General features: G+C 46.1%; 1 protein-coding gene across 1 annotated transcript in view; it reads left to right on the top strand.

Annotated features, from left to right (window-relative positions):
• Positions 1-26,588, top strand: part of AP5M1 (adaptor related protein complex 5 subunit mu 1) — a 119,820-nt gene that overhangs the window by 70,452 nt on the left and 22,780 nt on the right. Inside the window, exon 3 of the mRNA XM_085626145.1 lies at positions 9,965-10,192. Coding sequence (XP_085482271.1) covers positions 9,965-10,192 — 228 coding nt within the window. The remainder of the gene's footprint in view (positions 1-9,964; positions 10,193-26,588) is intronic.

The raw sequence follows: 26,588 nt of genomic DNA, 5'->3' as shown, positions 1-26,588 counted from the left end.
CTGACCATCACTCTCAAAAGGTACACATGAAGGATAGGAACGTGCTGCTGCTATACATGTTGATTCCTGTGTTTGTTGACTTGGGCTTTACTTGGCAGTACTGTTCTGCCTGTGGCGGCCCCTCCACTAAGGCGGAGAGGCATCGCCCCACTGACTTCAATAGGAAAAATAAAATGATAATATATCGTTATTATAATTTTATTTTTCCTATTGAATTGAGTGACTCTGGGGTGGGGCGGGACTGGCCATAGCAGGGAGAAGAGTGGTTTGCACTCCTTAACCCCTTGTGCGCTCATGACGGAACCACGCCGTCATGAGCCACGGGCGGCGTGTGCTCATGGCGGCGTGGTTCCGTCCTGCTGCGGCCGTTGGCGGCCGCTCCTCCCACGCGGCTCTAATTCCCCGCATGTGCGGGCGAAATAGAGAGTGGGCGGAGTCGTGACGGAACCACGCCGTCATGAGCACAGCTCGCCCGTGACTCCTGACGGCGTGGTTCCATCATGAGCATGGCGGCGCCGCGCTCACCCCTCACCCCACCAGCGCTGCGGCGGAATTCGCGCCGCAGCGAAGGGGTTAAGTGCGCATGACTGCTTGACCGGCCCTCTTGGGCGGGTTAAACAGTCCTGTGCACTTAGCATCTTCCCCACCAGGCCTGCTTTACACAGCCTGGTGAGAAACATGCCAGTCCCGTTCTGAGTGCCGTGGTTCGGCGCTCAGACCAATCCAAACGCTGCATTGCTGCGTTGCGATTGGCTATGGGGAGCCTGGGAACCCGGGTGCTTCCTGCTGCGGGTGGAGACAGGAAGAAGAGGACGGAAGAAAGGTGTCAGCCAGCCAACCCTTAAAAGTTTTTGGGGGGGGGGGTTCCTGTTCCTCGCCCCCTGCCCCGCCTCACCACTTCCGATCGGTAGCAGCCACTACTGTGTTCTGCAGCCACAAATGCAGTAAAACCCTCATTATGAAGGCAGACAATTCAAAACCCATGAACTTTGGTTTAATTTTGGCTTTATGTTCCGGTCAAGTGGGATTTAGTCTTATGTTTTTCTAACAAGGGAAAAGAAATGTACTTCTGTCAAACTCATCATTCAGATCTCATTCTATGAAGTATTCTTCTGGTTCCCCATGGAACATGCTGTGGCACTTAACGCTAGTTCTTTGGCAAGTTCATGGAGGATCCAGACTGACAAATGTTTTAACACATGCAGAGCATTTTTTAACTTTAGTAGGGCTAGTGCAATAGCATGGGTATATTAAATAAATCTGTAAGGTGATACAGGTGTAGTTATATTACTTTTGGTTCTTGTATATTTGGGAATGTTGGTTTGCTGTCGATGTGTTCATGTACTGCAGTCTACTAATACAACTATTTCGAATATGCATGCCTCACCCACATCCAAAAAAAGAAAAAAGGGCAGTCCCACAACAAAACTATAGAAGCTGAATGCACAGAGACCTTGTCCGAGACCTCATCAAAGCTGCCTTGCTAGAAGGTAGTCACTCGAAGAAATGACACATGAAAAAGAATATGTGTCTGTAGGTGTGAGAAAGTGAATTATTTGTTGGGGTAGATGGTAGTCCACCAAAAGTAATAATGTCACTATTCCTGTTAGGTCCTGTAAAGGTTTCCGTGATTTGAACCTGAGCTCAACCCCTGGTAGCTACGGCACAGAACAGACAGGCTTAACTTAAAAAAATTATTAAACATCTAGAAATACAAAAACAGTTAAAAAGCCAAAAACACAACACAATATAAAACCCACTCCAATTTATAAAAATAGAGAATATTTTAATAAACAAAATAAGACCAAAACAACAATGATGCAATATGGGGAAAGCAACAATAGCAGGCGGCTGGTCTCACTGGACTGGGACAAGGGTAAGGTTTAAGGCGGACTGCAATGGAGCGTGAATCAGATATAGAAACCAGGTTCAGCCTGGTCAGAAGTTTTACCTTCTGACTTAGGCTATGAGATGGAAGTCAAAAATCCTCAACGAGGCAAGTCAACAGGCTGTGGTCATGACTGGTTGTGAGACTGGATAGCCACCAGTCGAAGTCCCAGTGAAACCAATGATATTCGGCGGGAAAGCTCAGAGCTGGAAAATTCAAAATTAGCGCCTGAGGAAGGTCACTTGCCGGCCAGACACTTTTGTCACCTGCGTTCGGTGAAGATTTCTAGCTTCAGACGTTGTCACTTTTCGTGGAGCTGTGATTCCTCCAGCAGGGCAAGGATGTAAGCTGTGGCCGAACAGGCTCCACGAGGCCAGAATACCTTATCTGCAACACCCTGCTAAAACAAATTTGTGCTACCAAAAAGCTCTGAGCAGGAGCAACCTGAAGATAGACTTGACAGGTTGGCCCCGGTCGTCTGTTTAGTTCTTCAGGCAAAAATCCTTCCAAAAGTTTCTAAGTCCAAGCTTTTAGGGTTAGGCAGGAGTACACTCAGACACTTATCTAAGGGTCCCAGGACCTTAAGGACACCACTTAGGGGTCAGCACTCACTCGAGTACAAGCCACCAGCAGGTTCCAGGGCAGTTCCAGTTGGAATTGGCGAACTGGGCTCCTCAGGAAAGTGCTTCTTGCTTCTTTTTGTGACCCTGTAGCTTAACAGGACAGCCAAATAACCCTTAGAGTACACTTCTCAGTCCATGGTGCAAGTAAGAGTAGGCCCAGCCCTTGGGGGTCTCCTCACAGGTCGCAACAGCAAGTGCAGTCCATGCTTCTGTCTTCTGCAGGTCCACAGAACAGTGTCAGAAAGACGCATTTGGCTTAGGCAGGAACATGACAACTTTCTAAAAATATAATTTAAAAAATAAGGCCTCTTGATGCTTGGACGGGTATACTGATGCTGACTGAGTTAAAGGAGAGAAATGTTATCTAAAGAGATGAGCTTTCAGTGCTTGACAAAAAACTGTATGGTGTGAATGAATTCTTAAGTGGGTCCACAGAAATGTAAGTGAACAAAGTGAGTACAGTCCTTAGTTCAACATTGAGTGTAGAATGTGAAAGAAACAATTACTAAAATGTGGTCAGACGCCCATTAATAGACCAAACAATGAATCAGTCTATCTTCATCCAAAATAATAATAATAATCTTTATTCGGCTGTAGTCATAGCCATAAAAGAAACAAACAACATTATAAAGATAAAAAGACAACCGCAAATTCATTTGTTAGCAGCATCTCACTTAAATGTTCAACATTCGCAAATTGGCCATGTAAACCTCAATCACAACCGTTAATCGGGTACAAGTGTAAATACAGATCAAGTTAAACAAGTATGCAGAAATACAAACCATAAATGAAACTATGATTAACAATAACATAAAATTCATTTGCAAAAACATATCGTGGAGCCTGAGCAAGATCCCAGCTCCCCTTATACTTTTCAGTCACATCTAGAATTTCTTGACGTTAGAGCTGCTCTTAAAAAAATTAGTAACACTAAATAGTGTACGAGCATTCTGCATAAGTGTAAATACAGTAAAGATACACGGGCATGCTTAAATCTCATTTCTTTTAAAAGCTCTTTAAGAAACAGTCACCTAGGGTGCGTAAAATATTTACAGAGAAACACAAAGTGTACGGGTATCCTGTGGAGACCTATTGTCGCAGCCACAGGGCCCTTTATCTTTTGTGTGTGAGACAAAACCAAGGGGAGATGCCAATAAATGATGAAGCATGTTCAGTCTAACACCGGGGGATTAAAAATCTATGATGAGCATTTGTTAAAATCATTAAGTAAGTCTCCATACCCGGCACAGACTTTACCAGAACATGCCCTCTTACCATGGGTTTCTTAAGCTCGATTTCCTCCCTGGTAGCCATACTTAAAAAACATCTCTTTCACAATGTTCTTATCCTGTGGTTTGACTGTATCGTATCTCTTAAAAATATCTGCTCTACCCAGCGCCGTGAAAGTTTCCTTGACATATCTTAACCATGGGATTTTTAGTTCATGGTCAATTGAGAGGCAATCTTGAATTACTAGTCGGTTAAAACCTACCTCCTGACTAGACAAGATCTTCACCCAACATAGCAGAGGTTTAACGGCTATCAAGTCCGTGATTTTCCTGCATTCCTAATTCTTCATGGACTGAGTGCGCAGGGGTGCCCTGAGGTACTTTCAGAATTCCTCTAAGATATTTATTTTGTGCAGTCTATATTTTGTTGGCCGCTCAAAAACCCCATATCTCACTTCCTTAAAAAACCGTAGAGACACAGAAGGAGTTATAAAACTTAAAAGTTACCCCCAGTAACTATGTACCTAGTCTGTGAGCATAGGTTGCAACTGCACCCATGGATTTTTTTCATGTCCAGTATCTTCCCCTCCTTCAAGTGTTTAAAATTACGTTTCTCATCAAATAGCTAAGCTGTGAGAGCCCACTTTATAAATGGTATGTCTGGTGGCCTGCTAACCATATTCCATGATGTACGATTTGGTCAAATTCGGTGACCGGTCCATCCCATTCATAAAAGCCACAAACCCATCGAGTAAACCTGCAATCCTCTTGGGGTTCGTGCTAGCAATACCGCATCGTCTGCATACAGCAAGACGGGGACCGGTCTCCTGCCTAGCCTGGGGTTGTCAGCTTGTTAAGCAATCAGGGATGATACTAGACCATTAATATACACAGTAAATAAAAAAGGAGCTAGTATACATCCTTGCCTGACCCCACTCGAGCATTTAAAGTGATCAGTGATGTGCCCTTCCTGAGTGTATCTAACTACGCCAGAGGTGTTAAAGTGCAGGGCCATTAAAACGTTTATGATCGCTGGTTCAACACCAAGGCTACCAAGCAAGGCCCACAATTTGGTGTGCTTCACCCGGTCAAATGCCGCGGTGAGGTTCATAAAACCCAGGAAAAGAGCTCCCGGTTTAGCTATCGTGTATTTCAATATAAAAAGAATGAGGTTTAGACACTGATCTGTTGTTGACCTTCCTGAGCGAAACCCATATTGCACCGCCAAAACTGTTTGAGGAGTGTCTCCCCCTTAGAGAGCCTGATTAATAAGACCCGTCCAAGAACGTTGACAGTAGCATCAGTAAGGGATATGGGGCGATAACAATGGGGGTTGTCCCTATCCCCTTTCTTAAAACCACGAAGGGGGCATTGTTGTCGTGACCGCAGTGTTTAATACCCTTGTTAAAACTGGGGCCCAAACCTCTATTTTGTCACAAAAAAAAGTCTGTGGGATCCCATCGGGCCAGGAGCCTTATGCCGCGACAAACCCTCAATACCCAGCCTTACCTCATCAAGGGTAAAGGTGATGGATATAGCACTAGAAGGGGGGGCTTAAGTCCTCCGTGGGTTGCACGCTAAATCCATAAACACTCTTAAACTGGGCTTTCCATTGCTCTGGGGTAATGTTATGACCTAAGGCCAGTTTGTCCGGTTCTGAAAAACAGGGGCTATTGATCACACTCCATAAAAGAGTACAATCCTTTTGTTCATAAGCCTCTGTTAGCTCATCCCATGCTTGTTTTTGTAGCAAGCGCTTCTGGGCCTTGATGGCCCCCTTATAATTACTGCGACAAGTTGCCACCCACGCTCTATCAACTGAGGTGTTTCTTAAGGCCTTCTTAAGTGGGCGCAAGGCCCAGGAGCACTCGCTGTCAAACCATCTCGGGCAGACGGTACGAGGTATAGCTACCTGGACTGTTAAAAGACTAGCAACTGATTGCGCAATTACAATAAAAGCATGTGTGATATCTTCTCCAGAAGGTAGCGATTCTAAACATTTTTGTATCTCCAGTTGTCTCAAGCTAAAAAGAGCATGGTTAAAAACAGTGGTGTCCAACTGTGACCACCTCAGGCGCCTCCCTTGATCAGTTGCGGAAAAAGACCCAGCATTCATCCTACAATGTGCAATTTGATTTCCTGGTGCTTCAAGCGCCCGAGGCAAAGGGTTATGATCACTAAAAGCACTATGTTGGATGTTAAAGGAGGATATAAGCCACTTCAAAGACAAAGAAACAAATACAAAATCAATAATAGTTGCGGAGCACCTACCTTTTTAGGTCAGCGGCAGAGGGAAGTCAGAAGAGATCGCCACCAGATCCAAGGTGTGTGTTAAACCATGAATATTTAGGGGGGAATTCAGTTTCTGTCTTTCTAGGGTGTGCTCCATATGCAGGCCATCTCTAATCGTGCATGTGGACCAATCTTGCGTATTCAGGGCAAGGTCTGGGTATAGACAGCAGTTGAAGTCTCCCAATAGAATTAGATGCGCCTGGGACAGACCTTCACCCTGCATCCACTCAAGGTGACCACATAACTCTACGAGACTTGAGGGACCCTGAGAGTTTTGTTTCGCATTATAAAAATTAATTCTGGTAAAATGAAGTGATTTATCTGCCACTATTGTCAGACCTTGGAATGCCTTGGAGTCCCAATTCAGATACTTCATAGATCCACAGATCCTGAGACCTACAAGGATGATTAGGCCACCCCTTGCTCTTCCCATTCTTGCCCCCTCTGCTGAAAAAAAAAAGTTTTTCAACCCTCAAGGAAGTAATTGTTTTCAGTCACCCATGTCTCCTGAAGACAAATGATATTAAAGGATCTACTAAAATGGAGCCACCTGTCATCCGCAAATTTTGAAGCTATACCTGCCACGTTCCAGGAACAAAATGGCTACATTTTTTCCCCTGCCCTGAGTATAGTTTGAGAATGGCTCAGTAAGGCCCCAGTTTGAGTTACTAGTCCCCATGCTACTTTTGCCCGAGCCACTTATACAGCAGAGATGATGGTCACCATTAGCCCCAGGCTGTATCTTCCTGATTTCGGGTCTCTGTGACAGAGATTCCACAGACATAACAGTAGCTATACTATTCCCCTCATACTCATGCAGTCAGTCTAGGTCATTAAGATCCCTCAGAGGAGCATAGGAATTGTGTGATGTCCGTATACCGCCGAAAGAAGAAGAAGCTTCTCCCTGAAGTTGGGGTAATTGCTGGTTATAGTGTTTTGAGGGTCCTATAAAAAAGCTCAAAGGTAATGGCTTGACACACAGCTCTAGATATAGGGACTGGGAGGTCTGTTGCAAGATGTTTTGAGCTAATTCTGGAAATCTGAATGTGAATATCACACTATCGCCCCAAAATATTTTCCTAGACCGACCTATCCAAGAAACCCTCCTGGTCATCAAGATATGCCTGTGGTCTTCTACTTTAAATCTGGCATGTTTGCTTACCCAATGTGTGACTTTGTTGATAAGATGTAACATGGAATGTGAAAGAAACAATTACTAAAATGTGGTCAGACGCCCATTAATAGACCAAACAGTGAATCTGTCTATCTTTATTTTATCCAAAAGAATAATGTGCATGAACAGCTACTTTGCGTTGCTGGCATGGGTCATCAGAGAAAAAAGGAATGCTTAATTTCATAAAAAGATGTTCAACACACACAAAAAACTTACAGGGTTAAGATCTTTGTGAAGAGAAGCCTTTAAGTAGGGATGTGTTATTATTTTGCAGCACCAAAGAGAATACTGCATTAGGTCTTGGGCACCGGGGCCTAATGGATTACCTGTTAAAGTGATGAAATTAATTCCCAAGATTTTGGAGATCCAGTGATAATTGAACTTCACCAGCTATTTAAATGAAACGAGATTGCCTCATTGAAAATTAATCAGTATTTTACTGCTGAATGAATGATAGAAAAAGTAAATGAAAGACGTTCGGTCTACATCTGCCACAATGCTATGGGGACTTACTAAAGGCATCTGTCTTGAAGGCATGCACATGTGAAACGTTTTGTGATGTTTTGCTTTAGTGCTACATCAGGCTGCTATGCTCTTATTTGATCTCAGAATAAGTAATATCAAAAATGGTGTGGGGTTGTATCTTCTTTTAAAAAGTGCTTACCCTCAATGACTCATTGATTGAACTTATGTAAGGGTAGGTGTGATAAGGCTTTCATTCAGCATGCATTTTATGAGCATTAGTTTGTTCGGCTTAATTTGTTAAAATTCTGTGGCAGACGGGTCATTATGTTTACAACAGCTGTCTAACTTCTATGGCAGGACGCTCAATATATGTAGTACATCTAGCTTGTATTACAGGCTGCCCTTTATGTTTACTACGACTATCATCAGTGGCAGGCTCCTCCATATACTTAGAACAGCTATTTTCTATGACAGGCTGCTAAATATGTTTATTACAGCTCTTCTCTACGGCATCTATATTCTATGGCAGCCTGCTCATTATGTGTATCTCAGCTATCATCAATGGCAGGCTCCTCGACATGCTTAATACAGCTATATTCTATGGCAGCCTGCTCATTATGTTTATCTCAGCTATAATCTATGGGCAGGCTGCTCGACATGCTTAATACAGCTATATTCTATGGCAGGCTGCTTATTATGTGTATCTCAGCTATGATCTATGGCAGGCTGCTCGACATGCTTAATACAGCTATATTCTATGGCAGGCTGCTCATTATGTGTATCTCAGCTATAATCTATGGAAGGCTGCTCGATATGCTTAATACAGCTATATTCTATGGCAGGCTGCCCATTATGTGTATCTCAGCTATAATCTATGGCAGGCTGCTCGACATGCTAATACAGCTATATTCTATGGCAGGCTGCTCATTATGTGTATCTCAGCTATCATCTATGTCAGGCTGCTCGACATGCTTAATACAGCTATATTCTATGGCAGGCTGCTCATTATGTGTATCTCAGCTATCATCTATGTCAGGCTGCTCGACATGCTTAATACAGCTATATTCTATGGCAGGCTGCTATTTATGTTTATTACAGCACTCATCTGTGGCATGCTGCTCATTCGGTTTAGTACGGCCATTTTCTGTGGCAGGCTGATCCTTATGTTTAGTGCAGCTATCTGTCTTCTTTGTAAGGCTGCTTTTTATGTTCCTCTATGGTAGACTGCTGGTTATGTGTAGTATAAGTACAGTTTTATCTTCTGTGGTAGGCTGCTCCCCTTCATTTTTTTTCCTCCCCATTGTTTCTTGTAAAGCCCCTTAATGGCCATCTGGTGAAACAGTGCTTTATAAAACCGTCACATAAACAGCTGCGGCCCCTGCAGGTAAGAGTGGTGGGGCAGTGGGGCCAGGTGGGGGGATTTCGATGGACGATGACAAGGGAAAATTAAATAAATAATAAATTTTTCCTCGTCGTTGTCTATCGAAATCTTCCCCCACTGGGCCCCACCACTCTTACCTACACGGGCCGCAACTGCAAATAAATTAATGAAAAATACACCAAGGCTCTAATAAGGAATGGCGTTGAAGAGGCACACTTCATACATGTACTCCTTTCGTCTTTCTGACATCTTAAAATAGTTAGTGAATGCTTTGTATGGATAGCTGTGTCCTGTTAATAGAAGTCCTTAAAGTTTGTTTATTGCAAGACTGTTGAAGAGAGGTTTGCAATTAGTTCACAAGTTGATTAATCTACTGTAGAGATTAGTGCACGACCTGTTGGATGCTCCTTCATTAGACCCCACTGAGGACTTCCTAATGCTTCTGTCTTCTTTAAATCGTGTGTTATGAAGTTGGTTAATAGCACCATCTCTCACTATTAGAATCATAGGAACACAGAATAGGAAAACCCAGTCTAGTTTTCAGGATAGACAGTATTAATATGTATGAATGAATAGATGTATATTGAATTTCAGCGACAAATTGCAAATATGGCCTTCCGAAACTCCAATTGGAGTTTGGTGTCCAGAGATTGGACAGTCATAGCCTTAATCTGATAGCAGTGGTTAGAAGCAGATAAGATGCTGTTTGAAGTGATAAATAGATTGGAAAGAGAAGTCACATTTACTAAATACTTGAACACATTGCAGTTACACAATTATTCTGCTTTCCATTACCATGAAAATCTTTTCTTCATGGTTTGTGTGTGGGAAGGAAAATAAACAGTCACTCTAAGGCTGTCTCTCATTTTCCTATGATTCATTACTCATCTAGAATTTGTTTTGTTTTCAAAGTGCAACTTAGACGCAGCAATGCCAAACGTGACAGTCAGCCTGAACCTTCCTGCCAATGGATCCCCATTGCAGGATATCCTGGTCCATCCCTGCGTGACCTCCGTTGACTCCGCAATCCTCACGTCTAGTAGCGTTGAAGGAACCGATGACTCTGCATTCAGTGGTCCTTACAAGTTCCCTTTCACGCCTCCGTTGGACTCATTCAGTTTGTGCTACTACACATCACAGGTAAATAACTGATGCCCACCAGTAACTTTACACCATTTTTATAGTCTTGTGTGATATAGTAGATTTTAGATTTAAAAAAAGGCAGTGCCAGGTAATTTGTTACCTCACCTCAATATGAAGGTGTACAATCTTAAATTATTGTTGCCTTTTTCCTTTGTGTCTCTGTACCTCTTCTGTGTTAAGGTTATTAGAAGAAATGTGATGGATGGAGTGCTTGAATTAATCGCAACCACTTGCATTGTTCTGGATAGTATCCCATTCCGTGACTACTTCTCCGTGCCATTACAAATTAGGACCAGCCATAATAATAATTTGTACTATCCATCTTCCATTTCTAAGCGCTCTGAATGACAAGTGCTACTGTTTCCCATTTTAAAGATTCTCTTGTTACCAACGTTGAAAACCATAGAAGGCTGAGCTGGCCATGCTTTGCCAAGATTAAAAAGTGCAGATCACAGATGTCAGTGCTGAGCATTTAACACACTGCACCATCATTAAATTGCAAACTAAATCTAGGAAACTTTGGGCCCAAGAGACTGATCACAAATTGTACACTAACGTTTTGCAAACTCTCTGATTTTGCAATTTAACTCAGTACTAAGGTTGCATCACAAAATCTCCAGTGGCAGGAGGTCACAGAATGGCCTTCCTAATGAATATTAATCAAGCAGTTTGCAACCCCCTGTGATTGGCTATAAACACTGAGTGGGTAGGATGTAAGGAACAGCAGACCACCATTCCATTACCAAACAGGAAACTTTTCTTTTTTTTTTTTAAAGCAGCCCATGCTGCTTTAAAAAAATAATACGTTTCCGGCTTGGGGATGAATGGAAATGAGAAGCCAGTGGTCTCCTGCACAACTGTCTGTTCCCTTCAAGGCTATCTGACAGTATTGACATAGGGGAAGGTGACCCAAGAAAATACCTCTACCTTTTGTGAATCACTTACCACGTCCTTTCAGGTCTTGGTAGCTGATCATTTTATTTATGTACAATTGCAGGGACAAAACAATAATTGTACTACTGTGACTCACAGGAGGGGAATGGCGCTTTATGCTCCCTCCTAATTGCAATTCAGAATAGAAAAACATTGTCTGAGTTGGAAAGGCTTTGTAGACTCGCAAAATGGGCTTCGTTAATTGAAAATAATTAATTTTGTCGTCTCGGATCCAGTTATGTTTTATGAATCACTGTGTTTGTGATCACAGCTTTGACCTTCAAATATCGGCCTCAAATGTCTGATGGAATAAATGGTAAATTCGGACCTGGCCTTGGATTGGTGTGGCCAGAGTAGCTCCAGAGAGTTTATGGAATGGCTATGTTTATAGCGCTTACTACCCCGATGTAGCCCTGATGCTCTTTGCAGACATGTAGTGCGTTATTCCATAGGAGCCCAATGTTGGTGATTAGATAAGTATGAGGGCTGTGGTTAGTCATGCTGGTTCCATTCTGGGCCAATCAATGTGAAATATTCTTCTCATGCAGATTATTGTGAGATTGTGCAGTTACTATATGCATTTCGGTTCTAGGGTTAAACCATGCTGTAGTATGCAAGACTGGGCCTATGTCGAGTACAATCGTCCTATAACACAAGAACTTCAATTTGGAGGTATGGCAGTGAAGGAGAGTCTTTTAATGATTGTTCAAATAATAATGACAACAACAAAGAAAGGAAACGTAGTGACTCGTCTGACTGACTTCTCAACAAACAGTTGAAACACTTCTTTTTATATTACAGTTTTATTGGACTGGTCTCAGTTCTCCCTCGAAAGGTGTTTCCCGGTATTGTCCCTATTTCCTGGAGAGTCCTTGGTCCTTCTTTGGCACAACTTGAAAAAGGAGACCTCCAGAATAGTGATCCCAGCGGGTACGCTTAAAAAAAAACACAAAAAAAACAACAAGAACATGAGAATAGGGGTTGAGTGGGCTGCTGGTTCTGGTATAGAGGATAGTGCCACCGGCACCGCACCCTTCACTCGAGTGGTGTAAGACTGTTCTGGTGTTCTGTTACACACCCCTCCACCAGCCGTGTTTCATTAAGAAACCATAAAGGGAGAGGGAGGAGCCTAGCGCTTGACCAAGATGGCCGCGTGAGCTCTGAGCTCCCGAGACCCTCGTGCCCTCCGTCGACTATCCTGTCTCTAATCCAGTAGGTATGCATGGCATCGTGTGGATGACCTGTCAGGGAGGCGATTGATGCTAACCGCGGTCGGATCGCCCACCGGGAACCGGACTTATGCCTGGCGGAAGATTGCGGCCTATCTCCGAGGGATGCCAGGCGCTAGAGTTGGCAGGATGCCCGACTTCTAGTTGAACAACAACGGCCAGGCGAGGTGTGAACAGTCGGACGGAGGTCCCCGTCCTTTCACTTTCGCTTTCTCTCCCTTTGTCAGCCCTGCCCCTGGAGAGCTCTTGGTGGCTTTATTACCCTATGGACGCTCTGCAGGCTACTCTGGTGGCCCACTGCAGAACTGATCACCCCTGATTCCTTTCATTGAGAGGGACCCGTCTTATCTGAACCGACCTGCTTGGTATCAACCATGTCGGGCAAAGCAGAGGTGGATCGGCTGAAGGCTAAGTCTACCAGGCGGGGAGCCTATACCCAAGTCAATAGTATGGACCGCTATGCTCTGCAGAAGGGATCACCGAGTGGGTCGAGCCAGTCGCCGGATACCCAGAAGGAGGCCTCGCCTTTGGCCCCGGAGCTCTCACTACAGGATGTCATGGGCGCGCTCGAAGGGATGCAGACCTCGATTGGGAGACAGTTTGATGCCCTGGCGCATAAGGTGGATGCCATCTTGGTGGATGTTAACCTGATCCGTGCGGACTTGGGCAAAACGAATGAACGGGTTAGGACCCTGGACCTCAAGACCACGGGCCTCACCGAGGACGTCACGGAACTGCAGATCGAGGTTCGTAAGCTGAGGACCGAGAGTGATCTCGCCGCCCGCCGGCTGGAGGATTTTGAGAGCCGGGCCAGGCGCAACTACGTGCGCGTCATCGGGGTCCCGGAGTCCTCGGATGAGGCTTCGGTTGACCTGCTTGTCGAGGACTTGGTGCTTAATCATCTGAAGCTCAAGGGTCTTGGAAAGTTCTTTGCGGTTGAAAGGGCCCATAGAGTGCCGGGTGGGAGGCCCAAGGTGGGTGCCCCACCGAGGCCGATTGTCGCTCGGCTCTTTCATTTTCGAGATCGGGACGCTATCCTGCAAGCATCGAGGGTGACGGGCCCGGTCCCCTTCCAGAACGCGTCGGTGAATTTCTACCCGGACTTCACCCAGCAGGTGCAGAGGCAGAGACAGGGCTTTCTGGGGGTGAAGAGGCGGCTTCGGGAGAGGGATCTGAAGTATGCCATGCTCTCCCCTGCCAGACTACGTGTGGTGCACGAAGATCGGACATTTTTCTTTGACTCTCCTGTTATGGCCGATGAATGGCTGGACGCTTTGCCCCGACGACGGACGGGGGAGGACATTGCCGAGGATGGGGACAGTGGCCGGGATGGGCAGGGCTGATTTTTCGGAGCCGGTCTGACTCGATTTGGCTATATTTGAAGACTTGAATAGAGTGCAGTCAATGCGGAGGGCGGCGGGAGGACGAGGGGTGCTCTTTTCCTCCCTTAGGGTACTTTTTGTAGATTTTTGGGGGTTTTTGTAGGGCGACAGGCACACTGCAAGTTGGGGGGGCTTTGTAAGCTGCCGCAGGGGTGCAGGGTGGGGGGGGTTCCTGGGATTTTGGGTTTGTTGTTGGGGGGTTTATTTCTGCAAGGCATGATGATTCTTTCCAGGACTGTTCCATGGTGGCTCTTCGGGAGTGGGGTGGGCCTCTTTACGTTTGAGGATGGGGGGTAGGGGTTTAAGTGTTATAAGCTGGAATGTTAATGGTTTGGGGGATCGCATTAAGCGTGGGATTGTTTTGCAATTCTTGAAACGGTCAATGCCGGATGTTGCCTTGCTGCAGGAGACGCACCTTATTGGTAATACGTGCTATGCTCTGAATAGGAAGGGTTATAAATTCATAGCACATTCGGGATTCTCCTCTGGGTCCAGGGGTGTGGGCATCCTAGTCAGAGCCTCGCTACCATTTGAGGTGGACTCCACCATTGTTGATGATAGGGGGAGGTTTGTGGCGGTGGCGGGGCGGTGGGAAGGAAGAACTTTGGTTTTAGTTTCGGTTTATGTCCCGCCGGCCCTGCAGGCCTCCACGTTCACAGATCTGGGTAGCGCCCTGCTGGATCTCCCGGGGGGTATGCTTGTAGTGGGAGGTGATTTCAACGCTGTTGGCTCCGGCCTGCTTGATAGATACCCGCCCAGAGACACAGGGGGGGCTCAGAGGTGGCTCCCAGACTTCCTAAACACGCTTGGCCTGATAGACTGCTGGAGGCTCCGGCACCCCACACAGAGCCAATACACGTTCCACTCCGGGGCACATGGTAGTCTCTCCAGGATTGATTACCTACTCACTCTGGCTGCGCATGCCTCATTGGTCTCCGAGGCGAGGCACATGGCGCGTGGTATATCTGACCATTCGCCAGTGTGGATCCGGCTGGATCTAGGTCGGGAGGGAGGAGGACGGGTGGCCCCTATTAACCCGTGGTATTTCCGAGACCCCAAGATGCGCAGCGCGCTGGTAAAGAAAGTAGATAATTTTTTCAAGGATAATCAGGGATCCGTGGACTCGGCAGTGTCGCTGTGGGAAGCATTTAAGACCATGCTCCGAGGGGAAGCCCTCTCCCTAGTAGTAGCTGCCAAGCGGCGGAGAGATGGCGAGGTTCTGCAGGTTGAGGAGGAGATCGCGGCTCTGGAGGGAGCGCTGGAGGAGGAGGTTACAGAGTCCTCACTGCATGAGCTTTGCTTGAAGCAAGCTGAGTATAAGGACCTGGTGACGAACGCCGCTAAGACCCTCAGCAGGGAGCAGCAGGGCCGATTGTATGATGTTGGGGACAAGGCAGGGAAACTCCTGGCTTGGCTGGACAAAAAAGAACAGGTCAATAGAGTTGTGCCAGAGTTGACGGGAGAGAGGGGAGAGGCGATTGTGGAACCTGAGAGGATTGTACAATGTTTCTCGGACTATTTCTGTAGGGTTTATGCCTCAGTGTCGGATAGGCCGCCCGAGGACTCGTCTGACCTCCTCCGTGATATCGAGTTGCCCTGTCTCTCCGACATAGATAGGGACGATCTAGATGGTGACATAACGGTTGATGAGGTGGCGGGGGCTATCCGCGCGTTAAACTCGGGTAAGGCCTCGGGACCGAACGGTTTGCCGGTCGATTTGTACAAGCTATTTCCGGATAGGGTCGCCCCACACCTGCGCGCCATGTTTATGGAGGCGCGGGGGAGTGGGACCCTCCCGTTGGACCAGCGACTGGCGACGATCGTGGTTATACACAAAGAGGGCAAACCCCGCGATAAGTGCGCCTCATATAGGCCTATCTCACTTCTTAACGCAGAGCCGAAAATTCTGGCTAAAATCCTGGCGACCCGATTGATTAGGGTACTCGGTGACTTGGTCCACCCGGATCAATCCGGCTTCATCCCGCACCGAAACACGGCGTTAAATCTTCGGCGCCTTCATGGTGTAATCGCCAGGGCGGACACACTGCGTGAACCAGCTATTGTGGCGTCTCTTGACGCCACGATGGCATTCGACACGGTGGAATGGGCATATTTGTGGGCCGTGCTGATCAAGTTCGGCTTTGGCCACGGTTTTGTGAGTTGGGTGAGGCTGCTGTATGAGGGGCCACTTGCGAGTGTGGTGGTGAATGGTCGGGCGTCGACTCCGTTTCAGCTTGGGAGGGGTACCCGGCAGGGTTGTCCCCTGTCGCCTTTGTTGTTCGCCCTCGCCCTTGAGCCGCTGGCTGCGTGGATACGTTGGCACCCGGATATACGGGGCCTTAGATGGTCGCCTGAACACGAGGACCGTATTTCGCTCTATGCCGATGATATCCTGCTGTATCTTGCCTCACCCAAGAAATCACTTATAGTGGTCTGTGACGTACTCACATCTTTTGGTAGGAACTCGGGCCTTGTTATCAACTGGAGTAAATCATATTTGTATGTTCTTAGTGGCGAGGTTCCCCCGATTCCTAGAACATGTTCGATACAGGTCGCTCAGCAGGGCTTCGTGTATTTGGGGATTTTTATCTCCATGAACTCTGCTGTGCGATATGAGAAGAACCTGCTCCCCCCCCTGGCACGCCTGAGGCGGGATGTTGAAGGCTGGCGGAGGCTGCCGCTCTCCCTCGTTGGGCGTGCGGCCCTGTTCAAAATGATGTCGCTTCCCCGCTTCCTCTACGCACTGCAGAATACTTTGGACTGGGTTCCGGCCAAATACTTTCGGGAGGTTGAAGGCCTCCAACGAACGTTGCTTTGGGATGGGCGGCCGCGAATAGCTATTGCAAAGTTGACGCTTCCATGGTACGACGGGGGCATTGCGCTCCCAGACATCCGTCGGTACTATTGGGCCACCCAGCTGAGTGCGATCAATCATGGGTTTTATGGCCCTGCCCTCAGCCCTGGGTATGCCATGGACAGGTGGTTGCTGCGTGGTGGTAACTATTACAGGGCGTTGTATTCGCGGTCCTTGGACTCGTCCCTCACGGGGCCCACTGCTGTGGCGGTGCGAGTGTGGAAGATGGCAACTGACTCGCTGGGCTGGAAGGATAGGCTCACCCTCGCTACCCCGCTATTTGAATCTGAGAGACTGGGTAGGCTTTGGCACACAAAAGGCTTTGACAAATGGGACTTGATCGGCATCTCCAGGGTCGGAGATGTCCTGATTAAGGGGAGGGTGAAGTCCTTTGAAGAGTTGCAGAAGGAGTATGAACTGGGGCCATCTGAGTCTTTCCGCTATATTCAGGTGCGTCACGCCCTCCGATCAGTCCTCCTAGAGGGTGAGAAGGTGCCTGAGTCCTCTCCTTTGGAGGACAGGGTCCTTGATGGCCATATGCCCGAGAGCACGATCTCGCTCATCTATAAGAAACTGATCAACGTCCGGGCGGATATGCTTCTGGGGTTGAGGGACCAGTGGGCTAGGGACGGCCTCGAGTTGGATGACGAGGATTGGCAGTCTGCTGTTTCCTCTCCTAAGGAGGTTGCGATCCCGTCGCGTCTGAGGCTGGTGCAGCTTAAAATACTGCATCGAGTGTATGTGACGGGGCCAAGGCTGGTTCAGATGGGATTCTCGGAGGACGGCCTATGCAGGAGGGGTTGTGGTATGGTGGGTACTTTCCTGCATATCATTTGGGAATGTGGTGTCATCACGGAATTTTGGAGGAGAGTCCATGCAGTGATGGGGGAGGTGACGGGCATTGCTATGCAGCCGGAAGCGCGGTGTTGTCTACTGAATGTCTGGGGGCCCACTGATCATAATGCGGCGCAGACCCAATGGGTGACTCTGGGCAACATGGTCGCTAAGAGAGATATCGCGCGATTGTGGGGCTCTGCGGGGCCCCCCACATTGACCGCGTGGAAAGAAAATATGGACTGGAGTATGTTAAGGGAAAAGACGGTCTATTGCGCTAGAGGCCGCCCCCGGAAGTGGCACGCCATATGGGGGCGGTGGAATCAATACAGGGGGGAAATATGTCTTGCCCCGGATCTGGATCCTCCCGAGGAACAGCTTTCCTCCTAACCTTCTTTCCAGCTCAGTGTGGTTTATGGACTTTTTGGCCTCTACAGTCCCTCTTCTTCCTCTTTACTTTGTACTGTAACTGTTAGATGAGTGGGGTCCGGCCTCCCCTGGGGGGCTCATCATGGGCTTTCAGTGTTCTTGCCTTGCTGAGGTTTGTTGTGCGTTTTTGTGTTTAATTAAAATTGAACCTTTACACTTCTCCTTTCATGGTATTGGGAACGCATCTCTGTTTCTATATATCGATGCTGCCGAACCTCCGGGTTGTCGGCTGAATAGCTGTGTCCTGACTTTTGAAAATAAAGGTTTTTTAAAAAAAAAATAAAAAAAAAAAAATAAACCATAAAGGGAGACTTGCCTGTAGCCACGTCCCTCCTGGGACGTGGCAGAGGAGGTACCGGCGAGATCCTGCCCAGCAGCCTCGGCGGTATCGGGCGTGCCCCTCGGTGTCCTCTTGTCACAGGGGGATGAAGACGTACTTCCGGGCTCCTCCGCTGCAGTCTCGTCGCTTTTGGTCTCTGTCTCGAACTCTTCTGCTCTTCCTGGAACCGGTTCGCCTTCTTCTTGCGTTCCGTCCTCCTTAGCCTTATGTGCTGAATCTTGTTCCTCCCCCGGAGCCGTCGCACTGGGCTCCACTTCCGGTTTGCGTACCCCAAACACTGGTACGCTGACCTTCGTTTTTTTCCGTTCTTCACTGGCCGCCATGTTGAAGTCGGAAGAGGCGGCCGGTGCAGTATTACACTGCTCCCCCATCAGGTATGGCCGCTCAGGCCAGACTGAGACCGGACATCTGGAAAGGAAATCGACATTGCCTTGGAGTTTCCCAGGAACATGGTATGTCTGGAAGGAAAAAGGTTGAAGGGCTAGAAACCAGCATAATATTCAGGCATTTGAGTCTTTGTTAGTCGACAACCAAGTAAGAGGAGCGTGGTCGGTTAACAATATAAAAGTATGTCCTAACAGGTAGTATTGGAGGACTTCTTATAGCCCTCTTACTGGCTAGACATTCTTTTTCTATTGTTGAATAGGGGCGTTCTCTTGGGAACAGTTTCCTACTAATATACAAAATAGGTCGGAGGTAGCCATGGTGATAGGGTTGGGACAGGACAGCCCCTAATCCTTGTTCGGCTGCATCAGTCTGAAGGACAAAGGTGTTAGAGAAGTCTGGACAATGGAGCACAGGGTGTCTACAAAGGGCATTTTTTAAGCTATGAAACCTACGGATTTGTTCTTCAGACCACTGAATGTTGTTATTTTTTTGACGGTTTGTTAATAAATCGGTGAGGGGGCATGCAAGCTCGGATAAATGGGAGATGAATCGACGGTAGAAACCGAAGTAGGATCTAATTTCTTTTTTTGTAGTTGGCTGAGGAATTTTACGTATAGCCTCCACTTTATTTATTTGAGCTAGGATATGCCCTTGTGTGATCGAATATCCTAGGTAATTGATATGGTTTGTGGCGAGAAGGGATTTTTTGGGATTGAGGGTCAGACCGGCTTGTGTGAGGGTGGCTAGGATTCTTTCCAGGTGTACCAGATGTGTTTCCCAATCGGGACTGAATACAACGATGTTGTCTAAATAAGCAGCTGCGTAATGTTGATGTGCTTATAGTAAGATGTCCATCAAGCATTGGAAGCTAGCAGGTGCGCCACGGAGCCCAAAAGGAAGGACCTTGAAGTGGTATAGTCCTGATGAGGTGGAGAAAGCAGTTTTTTCCCTTGCTGTCTCTGTTAGGGGTAACTCCCAGTATCCTTTATTAAGGTCGATGGTAGACAGAAACTTGGCTTTTCCCACTTTTTCTATTAGCTCATCCACCCTGAACATAGGACAAGAGTCGAAGCTGGATATGGCGTTTAGTTGACGGAAATCGACACAAAAACCAAGGCTACCGTCCAGTTTAGGTATGAGAACAACTGGGGAACACCAGGCGCTTTGTGATGGCTCAATTATGTCCGCCTTAAGCATGTCCTCGACCTCATTCTCTATAGCTTGCCTTCTAGCTGCGGGAACCCGATACGGTTTTAGGCGTATTATTTTCCCTCTTTCTGTAATTATGTCATGTTCTACAAGGGTAGTGCGTCCAGGACATTTGAACACCACCTTGGAGTATTCTTTTAGGAGCTTTTCCATCTGAAGTTTTTGGGAGGGATTCAACATGGGATCGGTCTGTACTTCCTCAGGGAGGTCTTTGTTGAATACCTTGGGAGGGCTATCGGGTTGTTGGACCAGAGTAATATTGGCTACTATTGGGTTTCGCTTTAAGGGAAGAGGTATAAGCTAGCAACGATTTGCCATCGTCGTCTTCTTCTATCCATTGCTCAAAAGCCATATCCAAAAGCGAACGCGGTTTACGCCCAAAGACTTACTCAAATGGGGAAACACCAGTGGATTTCTGTTCATGGGATCGAATGGCAAATAGGACCAGGGGTAGTTTTTTATCCCAGTCCCTCGCTGTATCGTGCACTACCTTTCTTAGGATAGTTTTCATAGTACGGTTGTATCGTTCTACAAGACCATCAGTCTGTGGGTGGTAAACAGCGGTGCGTATTTGTTGTATCCCTAGAAGCATGCATACCTGTTTCAATAGTTGGGAGACAAAAGGGGTCCCCTGACCAGTAAGTGTTTCACGCGGAAAACTGACTGGATAGTGGGTTGCATAGTCGACAATGACCAGGATATACTGATGGCCTCTAGCAGAAGGTATTAGGGCAACTACTGTGTCCCTCCCTACTCTTTGAAAGGGTATATCAATAATTGGGAGGGGTTGTGGTGGTGCTTTGTTTATATATGGAGGGTTGATTAATTGGCATCTGGGACACGAGGAACAGAACCTAGCCACCTCACGATATGTGCCAGGCCAAAAGAATCGATGTATTTTAAGGTATAGTCCTGGCCGTAGTGACCCCCTTCCACCTTGTTATGAGCAAGGTACATAACGTGTTCCCAAAAGGCTAAGGGTACCAGGAGTTGTGCAATAGTCCGATTAGCGTTTCGGTTTATTCTATATAACAGCCCTCGTTTAATACAAAAGTAGGGGCCCACCTGCTTGGAGTCCTCTTCTTCCCTTGCTCTTTCCCACGTGAACTGTAAAGTGCTATCATCTCTCTGAGTGGCCCGAAAGCTTTGTGATGGACCCGTATTTGTGTCCAAAGAGGAAAGGACAGGAGTAACAGAAACTGAGGATGCTTTTTGGTGGTTCTTTCGTCCTTCTCTTTTCTCTCTCTCCTAGTTTTTGGAGTCTTGGGAGTGGAGGTTTCTATGTCTACCATAGAGAAGGGGGCTTCTCCTAACCAGTTCGCGGTCTGTGGATCCTGTGGGATAGCGGCGAGGAGTCTTGCCAAACATGGTAGTTCGGTCCCAATATAAGTTTTTCGGCCAAACGGGGGACAACACCCACTTTACATAACAGTGTCTCCCCGTCGATTGTTAGCCGGACTTCGGCCACGGGGTAGGATTTCACGTCACCATGTACACAAGACACTGAGATGTTTTTGTTCCTTAAGGGGAACCCGGGAAATGACTTCCTGAGAAACAACCAAGTCTTTACACCCCGTATCCAACAGTGCTTCTACTGGTTTACCGTTTAGGTAAACGGATTTCATTTAGCGATCTCTAGTTTTTCCGGACACCAAGACTATTCTTTTCGTATATCCCACTTCCATGAGTTTAGTGGTATCTGTTTTCTGGGGGCAGTTTCTGGAGATGTGGCCCCATTCGCAGCAGCAAAAACATTGCAGCCCGGTATGGGTACCTTGGATGTCTGATGCATACCTCCCTATGGTTTTGGGGTGAAAATAACCTTTTTCTTCCTCCCCTCGGGGGATTGAATGTGAGGACGGCTTAGAATAACTTAGGGGGTTCTTTTGGGTGGTGGTGGTATAACGGAAGTCAGGGGAACGATGGTAAGCACATACCAAATCGATTGCCGACTGTGTTGTTAGATGGGGGTGCTGCTTAACCCAGGAACGCGTGTTAGAGGGTAAGGCCTCCAGATATTCTTCGAGGAAGACCTTTTCTGACACCTGTTCCACAGAGGACGTATCAGGTTGTAACCAAAGATTCCCTAAGTCACGAATTCGGTAATACAAGGCTCTAGGGTTATCACCTGGGACCCACTTCTCTGTACGGAATCGGGCGTGATAATACTCTTCATCGCAACCAAGACGTTCCAGGATAGCCTTTTTGATTTCTGGATAGGGAGTAATACCAGCTGGGTTTGCTGCCTGATAGGCAGCTTGCAATTCGCCAGACAAAAGGGGGGCTATATACTGGCCCCATCTCTCAGGTGGCCAGGCAGCAGTAGAGGCTACTTGTTCGAAATTTACGAAGAAGTAGTCCGGGTCGTCCCCTTCTTGAAAGTTCTGGAGAACAGACCCCGGTACATTTGGGTGGACTCTGGCACTGGCTACGGCATCTGTGAGACGAAGTATTGCGGTGTCCTGCACCTGTTGATTTGTCCTGCATGGTAATGGGTTGTGTCATTGTGCTCTAGACACGTTATCCCACTTCTGACCCCAGTGTAGTAAGCAAGACTGGGCCTATGTCGAGTACAGTCATCCTATAACACAAGAACATCAATTTAGAGGTATGGCAGTCAAGGAGAGCCTTTTAATGATTATTCAAATAATAATAATAATGATAACAACAAAGAGAGGAAACGTAGTGACTCGTCTGACTGACTTCAGACTTCTCAACAAACAGTTAAAACACTTCTTTATATATTACAGTTTTACGGTACTGGTCTGAGTTCTCCCTCGAAAGGTATTGTCCATATTTCCTGGAGTGTCCTTGGTCCTTCTTTGGTACAACTTGAAAAAGGAGACCTCCAGAATAGTGATCCCAGCGGGTATGCTTAAAAGAAAAAAAAAACAAAAAGAAAAAAGAACAGGGGTTGAGTGGGCTGTTGGTTCTGGTATACAGGATAGTGCCACCGCCACCACACCCTTCACTCGAGCGGTGTAAGACTGTTCTGGTGTTCTGTTACACATCCCTCCACCAGCCGTGTTTTGTTAAGAAACCAAAAAGGGAGAATTGCCTGTAGCCACGTCCCTCCTGGGACGTGGCAGAGGAGGTACTGGCGAGATCCTGCCAAGCAGCCTCGGCGGTATCGGGAGCGCCTCTCGGTGTCCTCTTGTCACAGGGGAATGAAGACATGCTCCGGGCTCCTCCACTGCAGTGTCGTAGCTTTTGGCCTCTGTCTCGAACTCTTCTGCTCTTCCTGGAACCGGCTCGCCTTCCTCTTGCGTTTCGTCCTCCGTAGCCTTATGTGCTGGATCTCGTCCCTCCTCCGGAGCCGTCACACTGGGCTCCACTTCTGGTTTGCGTACCGCAAACACTGGTACGCTGACCTTCGTTTCTTTCCGTTTTTCACCGGCCGCCATGTTAATGTCAGAAGAGGCAGCCGGTGCAGTATTACACATGCACACAGTCCCCTTGAGGATCCTGTTCTCCTAGAGTTTTCTCGTGAGGATATTCCAGGGTTGTTGATCCAAGCTAACTCTTTAAGCAGAAGACATTCCTCTACTTTTCTATTCAATAAAAATGAGAGTGGGTGAAGGGTTCAAAGGGCATTCTGAACTTCCATGTTGGAAAGTAAAATAAAATGGGCTGGAGTTGGATGGATAATGGTATAGAAAGAGGAACAAGATCATTAGTCAGTTCGAGGGTAGAGATACTTGCAGGAAAGAGAGTTTTAGAAGTATAATGCAAGAAAGGAGAAACTGAGTGAGCAAGAGAGAGCAAGGGTAGAGCAAAATTAAAAGGAGAAAAGCTGGAGCAGGCTTCTCCGAGTAGCTCGTGACCTACTAGTAGCAGCTGACCAGCTACCTGTAAGTAGCTCCCCGGTATTCAACCCAGCTTCCTAAATCAGAAGCTTTTGCTTGATAGAATTAATATATATACATATGTACACCAAAATTGAAAAGAGTGTATTCGAAATGAAAATGTGTGTATTTTTAGAACTCGTAATCTGATGTTGAATTTCCAAATCAACCATGCTTCCCTTTGAGCTGGGTAACAATAAACATATGTTATTTCTGAAGCGGTATACACTTTAGGGTACTCATGAGCTATCCACATCCAAATCCACATGCTATATTTAAAGCTAATGTTTAAGTAAGAACTCATGCAGCATTGGGGAGACTTATTTTTACCTTTGTTCCAGGGGCAATACGCTGTGGCTGTTATGTATTACACAGGTACAGGCACTGCAAATTGACAAAGTTTTTTTCACATTACTGCTGATCACCCTGCCTGATGCATTGAGGTGATCACTGCTGATAGTCTTAAATGACTCTTATCTGATGTGGTCACTTTTACCGCACTAATAACATTAGTAGCTCAGGAAGATTTTAATTGAACATAAGTAACTCTTAAGACAAAAAAGGTTGAAGACCCCTGAGCTGGAGTGAGGAAGGGGCGAAAGAGGAGTAGTGAATGGAGATGATAAAGCTACTTGTCCTGTGAAACAAAAAAATACACTTGTCACTTTGGTGCCATGCAGCTAAGTAAAAAATGAGGCCAGCATCCTCCTTATATCAGGCTTTCTGATTATGCCAGGAATCAACTTAGAGCAGGGTTTGGATCCTAGCTATACCGATTTTGCCACCTTTTCGAAAATCTACATACTGGGGCTGACAGTAGTGGGAAGCAGTAGTTCTAGGGTTGGAATGCCTTTTCAGTTGATACACTCCTACAAACGTGCATGTTGAAGAGTTTTTACCATCTCTTCTCTAATGTTTTCCCGCACTGATAAAGGTTGGAAATCTATTCCTGACGAGGGCAGAACTTAAACTCTTCCTAGGGTGGGCAAAAAGTGGTTGTAGGAAAAGTGATCTTGCAAAAAACTCATGAGATTTTCATACGAGCAAATATACACATGCATATTTGCTCATGCTAAAATGCAGTTCACAAACTTTTCCAAGGCATAAAGTTTTCAGGCCTACTTCTGTAAATTCTTGTAATTTCATTAAAGTCATAAATCGCCATTAATGCAAGGACATATACCATGGGTGCAATTTTGCGACATTGGGACTTTCTTTTAAGACTTAGGGCCCTTTTGTTTTTAATAAAATGATATGCAACTTCATATTTGATTAACTGCACTTTGAGTGCCTGCGTTCTTCTTTCTCAAGGGGCACATCAGCTCATACAGATGTTTCCTTCAGTGCCAGGGACTACTATGGCACTGTGCAGTTTTTGAGACCAAAAAAATATTTTTGCTTTTGTTAAATGTTTGTGTTATATTGGTGAGGGTCTGACAGCTCCCGCAATAATAAAGATTTAGAAAAACCATGTCAAAGCAAAACACACATTGCCACACCAAAAAGCACACACCAGGCTATTGGCTGTGCCAAATCGTGTTTATGTTCATGTTTCTCATAATCTTGCTAAAATATTTTTTACAATGATTTTCCAGTATTAATATTTTTGGGAAATACTAGCATGTATCAAATGAGATGATGCATTAAAGAAATGCACCTACGATTGCATAGTAGTTTAGCAAAACTTTGTCCATATTTGTAATGTACATTTTATTTTGAAAGCAAATAATTATCATTCATGCTTTCAAGCTTCGACAAATATTTGCATCTAATCAGAGAGCATTCTGGGAGCATTGTTGGCAGCCTCATAATGGTAAACTTTGCCAACATATGTACATATTTATATGCTGGAACCACTTTCAGTAGTGCAAGCCGAGCTCACAGCATATCCTTGGAGCTCTCACCCTAATAATAAAGGATTTGTATCAGTGAACCATAAATACAAGTTTGATCACCATGAACATATGGATACAAATGTTAATCCTGGGGAGAGGATGTAGCCTTACGGCTAGAGTGGTCGACCTCAAAACTGGGGAGCTGGGTTCGAGTCTCGGCAACAACGCTCAATATACTGTGATTCTGGGCAAATCATTATTCTCCCTGTGCCTAACAAAAATGATTGTGTCCATCTGTAAAGCGATCTGATACCTGATATCTTCAAGTCTTGTTCGCTCTACATAAAACTATAAAAAAACATTTTTTTTAAAACCCAACTGCAGAACATGCTGTTTCACAGATCCATAATGTAGTACTGTGAACTGGCAGCCAAAGGGTTTATGCTGTAGGGAGTTGGGCCTACTTGTCCCAAGGACAAAATAAACATGAAAACTTGTTGTCCTGGATGTCCAAGGCATCGTACAGTAGGAGTTCAATACTCTGACCCTTATTTGGAGGAAAGAACAGCACATCACAGGGCGCACAACTCGTTGTATCTCATTAATTTTCACTGAAAATGATGATACATGTCTTAAAATTTTTTTTTTTTTCCAAACAATATTCATGGCCACCGGCATGTAAACATTACTCCCTAGCCTGTGTATATAGAAACACTCCTGTGTCACTCCATGAGTTTTATATCGTTCATAATACCTCGAAAATATGGACACAACAGGGACATCTGTATGGGAATAAAAGTACAAGGTTGCAGCATAAATGTAAAAACACATACAGGGAAAGTTCAAAAAGCTAAAATCTTAGATTGGCTGGTGTTTTTGGCCATAAAATGATTTTTCTTGAAACAACAAAGATGGAAAGTAAGTGTTGACCTAGCGTTCATTTTAGGGTGAACTTGAAATTGATTTTGTCTTTAAATTCTGTGATTTTTACCTCAACAAATGGAGTTTATGGAGAATGATTAACTTGTATGAATTTGATGCCGTAAAAATGACAGTGCAACCTATTTTCAATATGCGCTGTTGCAATGTACTTTTATGGAATCAGAGCATGTTAAG

This window comes from Triturus cristatus, chromosome 9 (genome assembly GCF_964204655.1).
Source record: "Triturus cristatus chromosome 9, aTriCri1.1, whole genome shotgun sequence".
NCBI classification, from domain to species: domain Eukaryota; kingdom Metazoa; phylum Chordata; class Amphibia; order Caudata; family Salamandridae; genus Triturus; species Triturus cristatus.
Note: the sequence above shows the minus strand (reverse complement) of the source record. Positions and strands in the feature narration are given on the sequence as shown.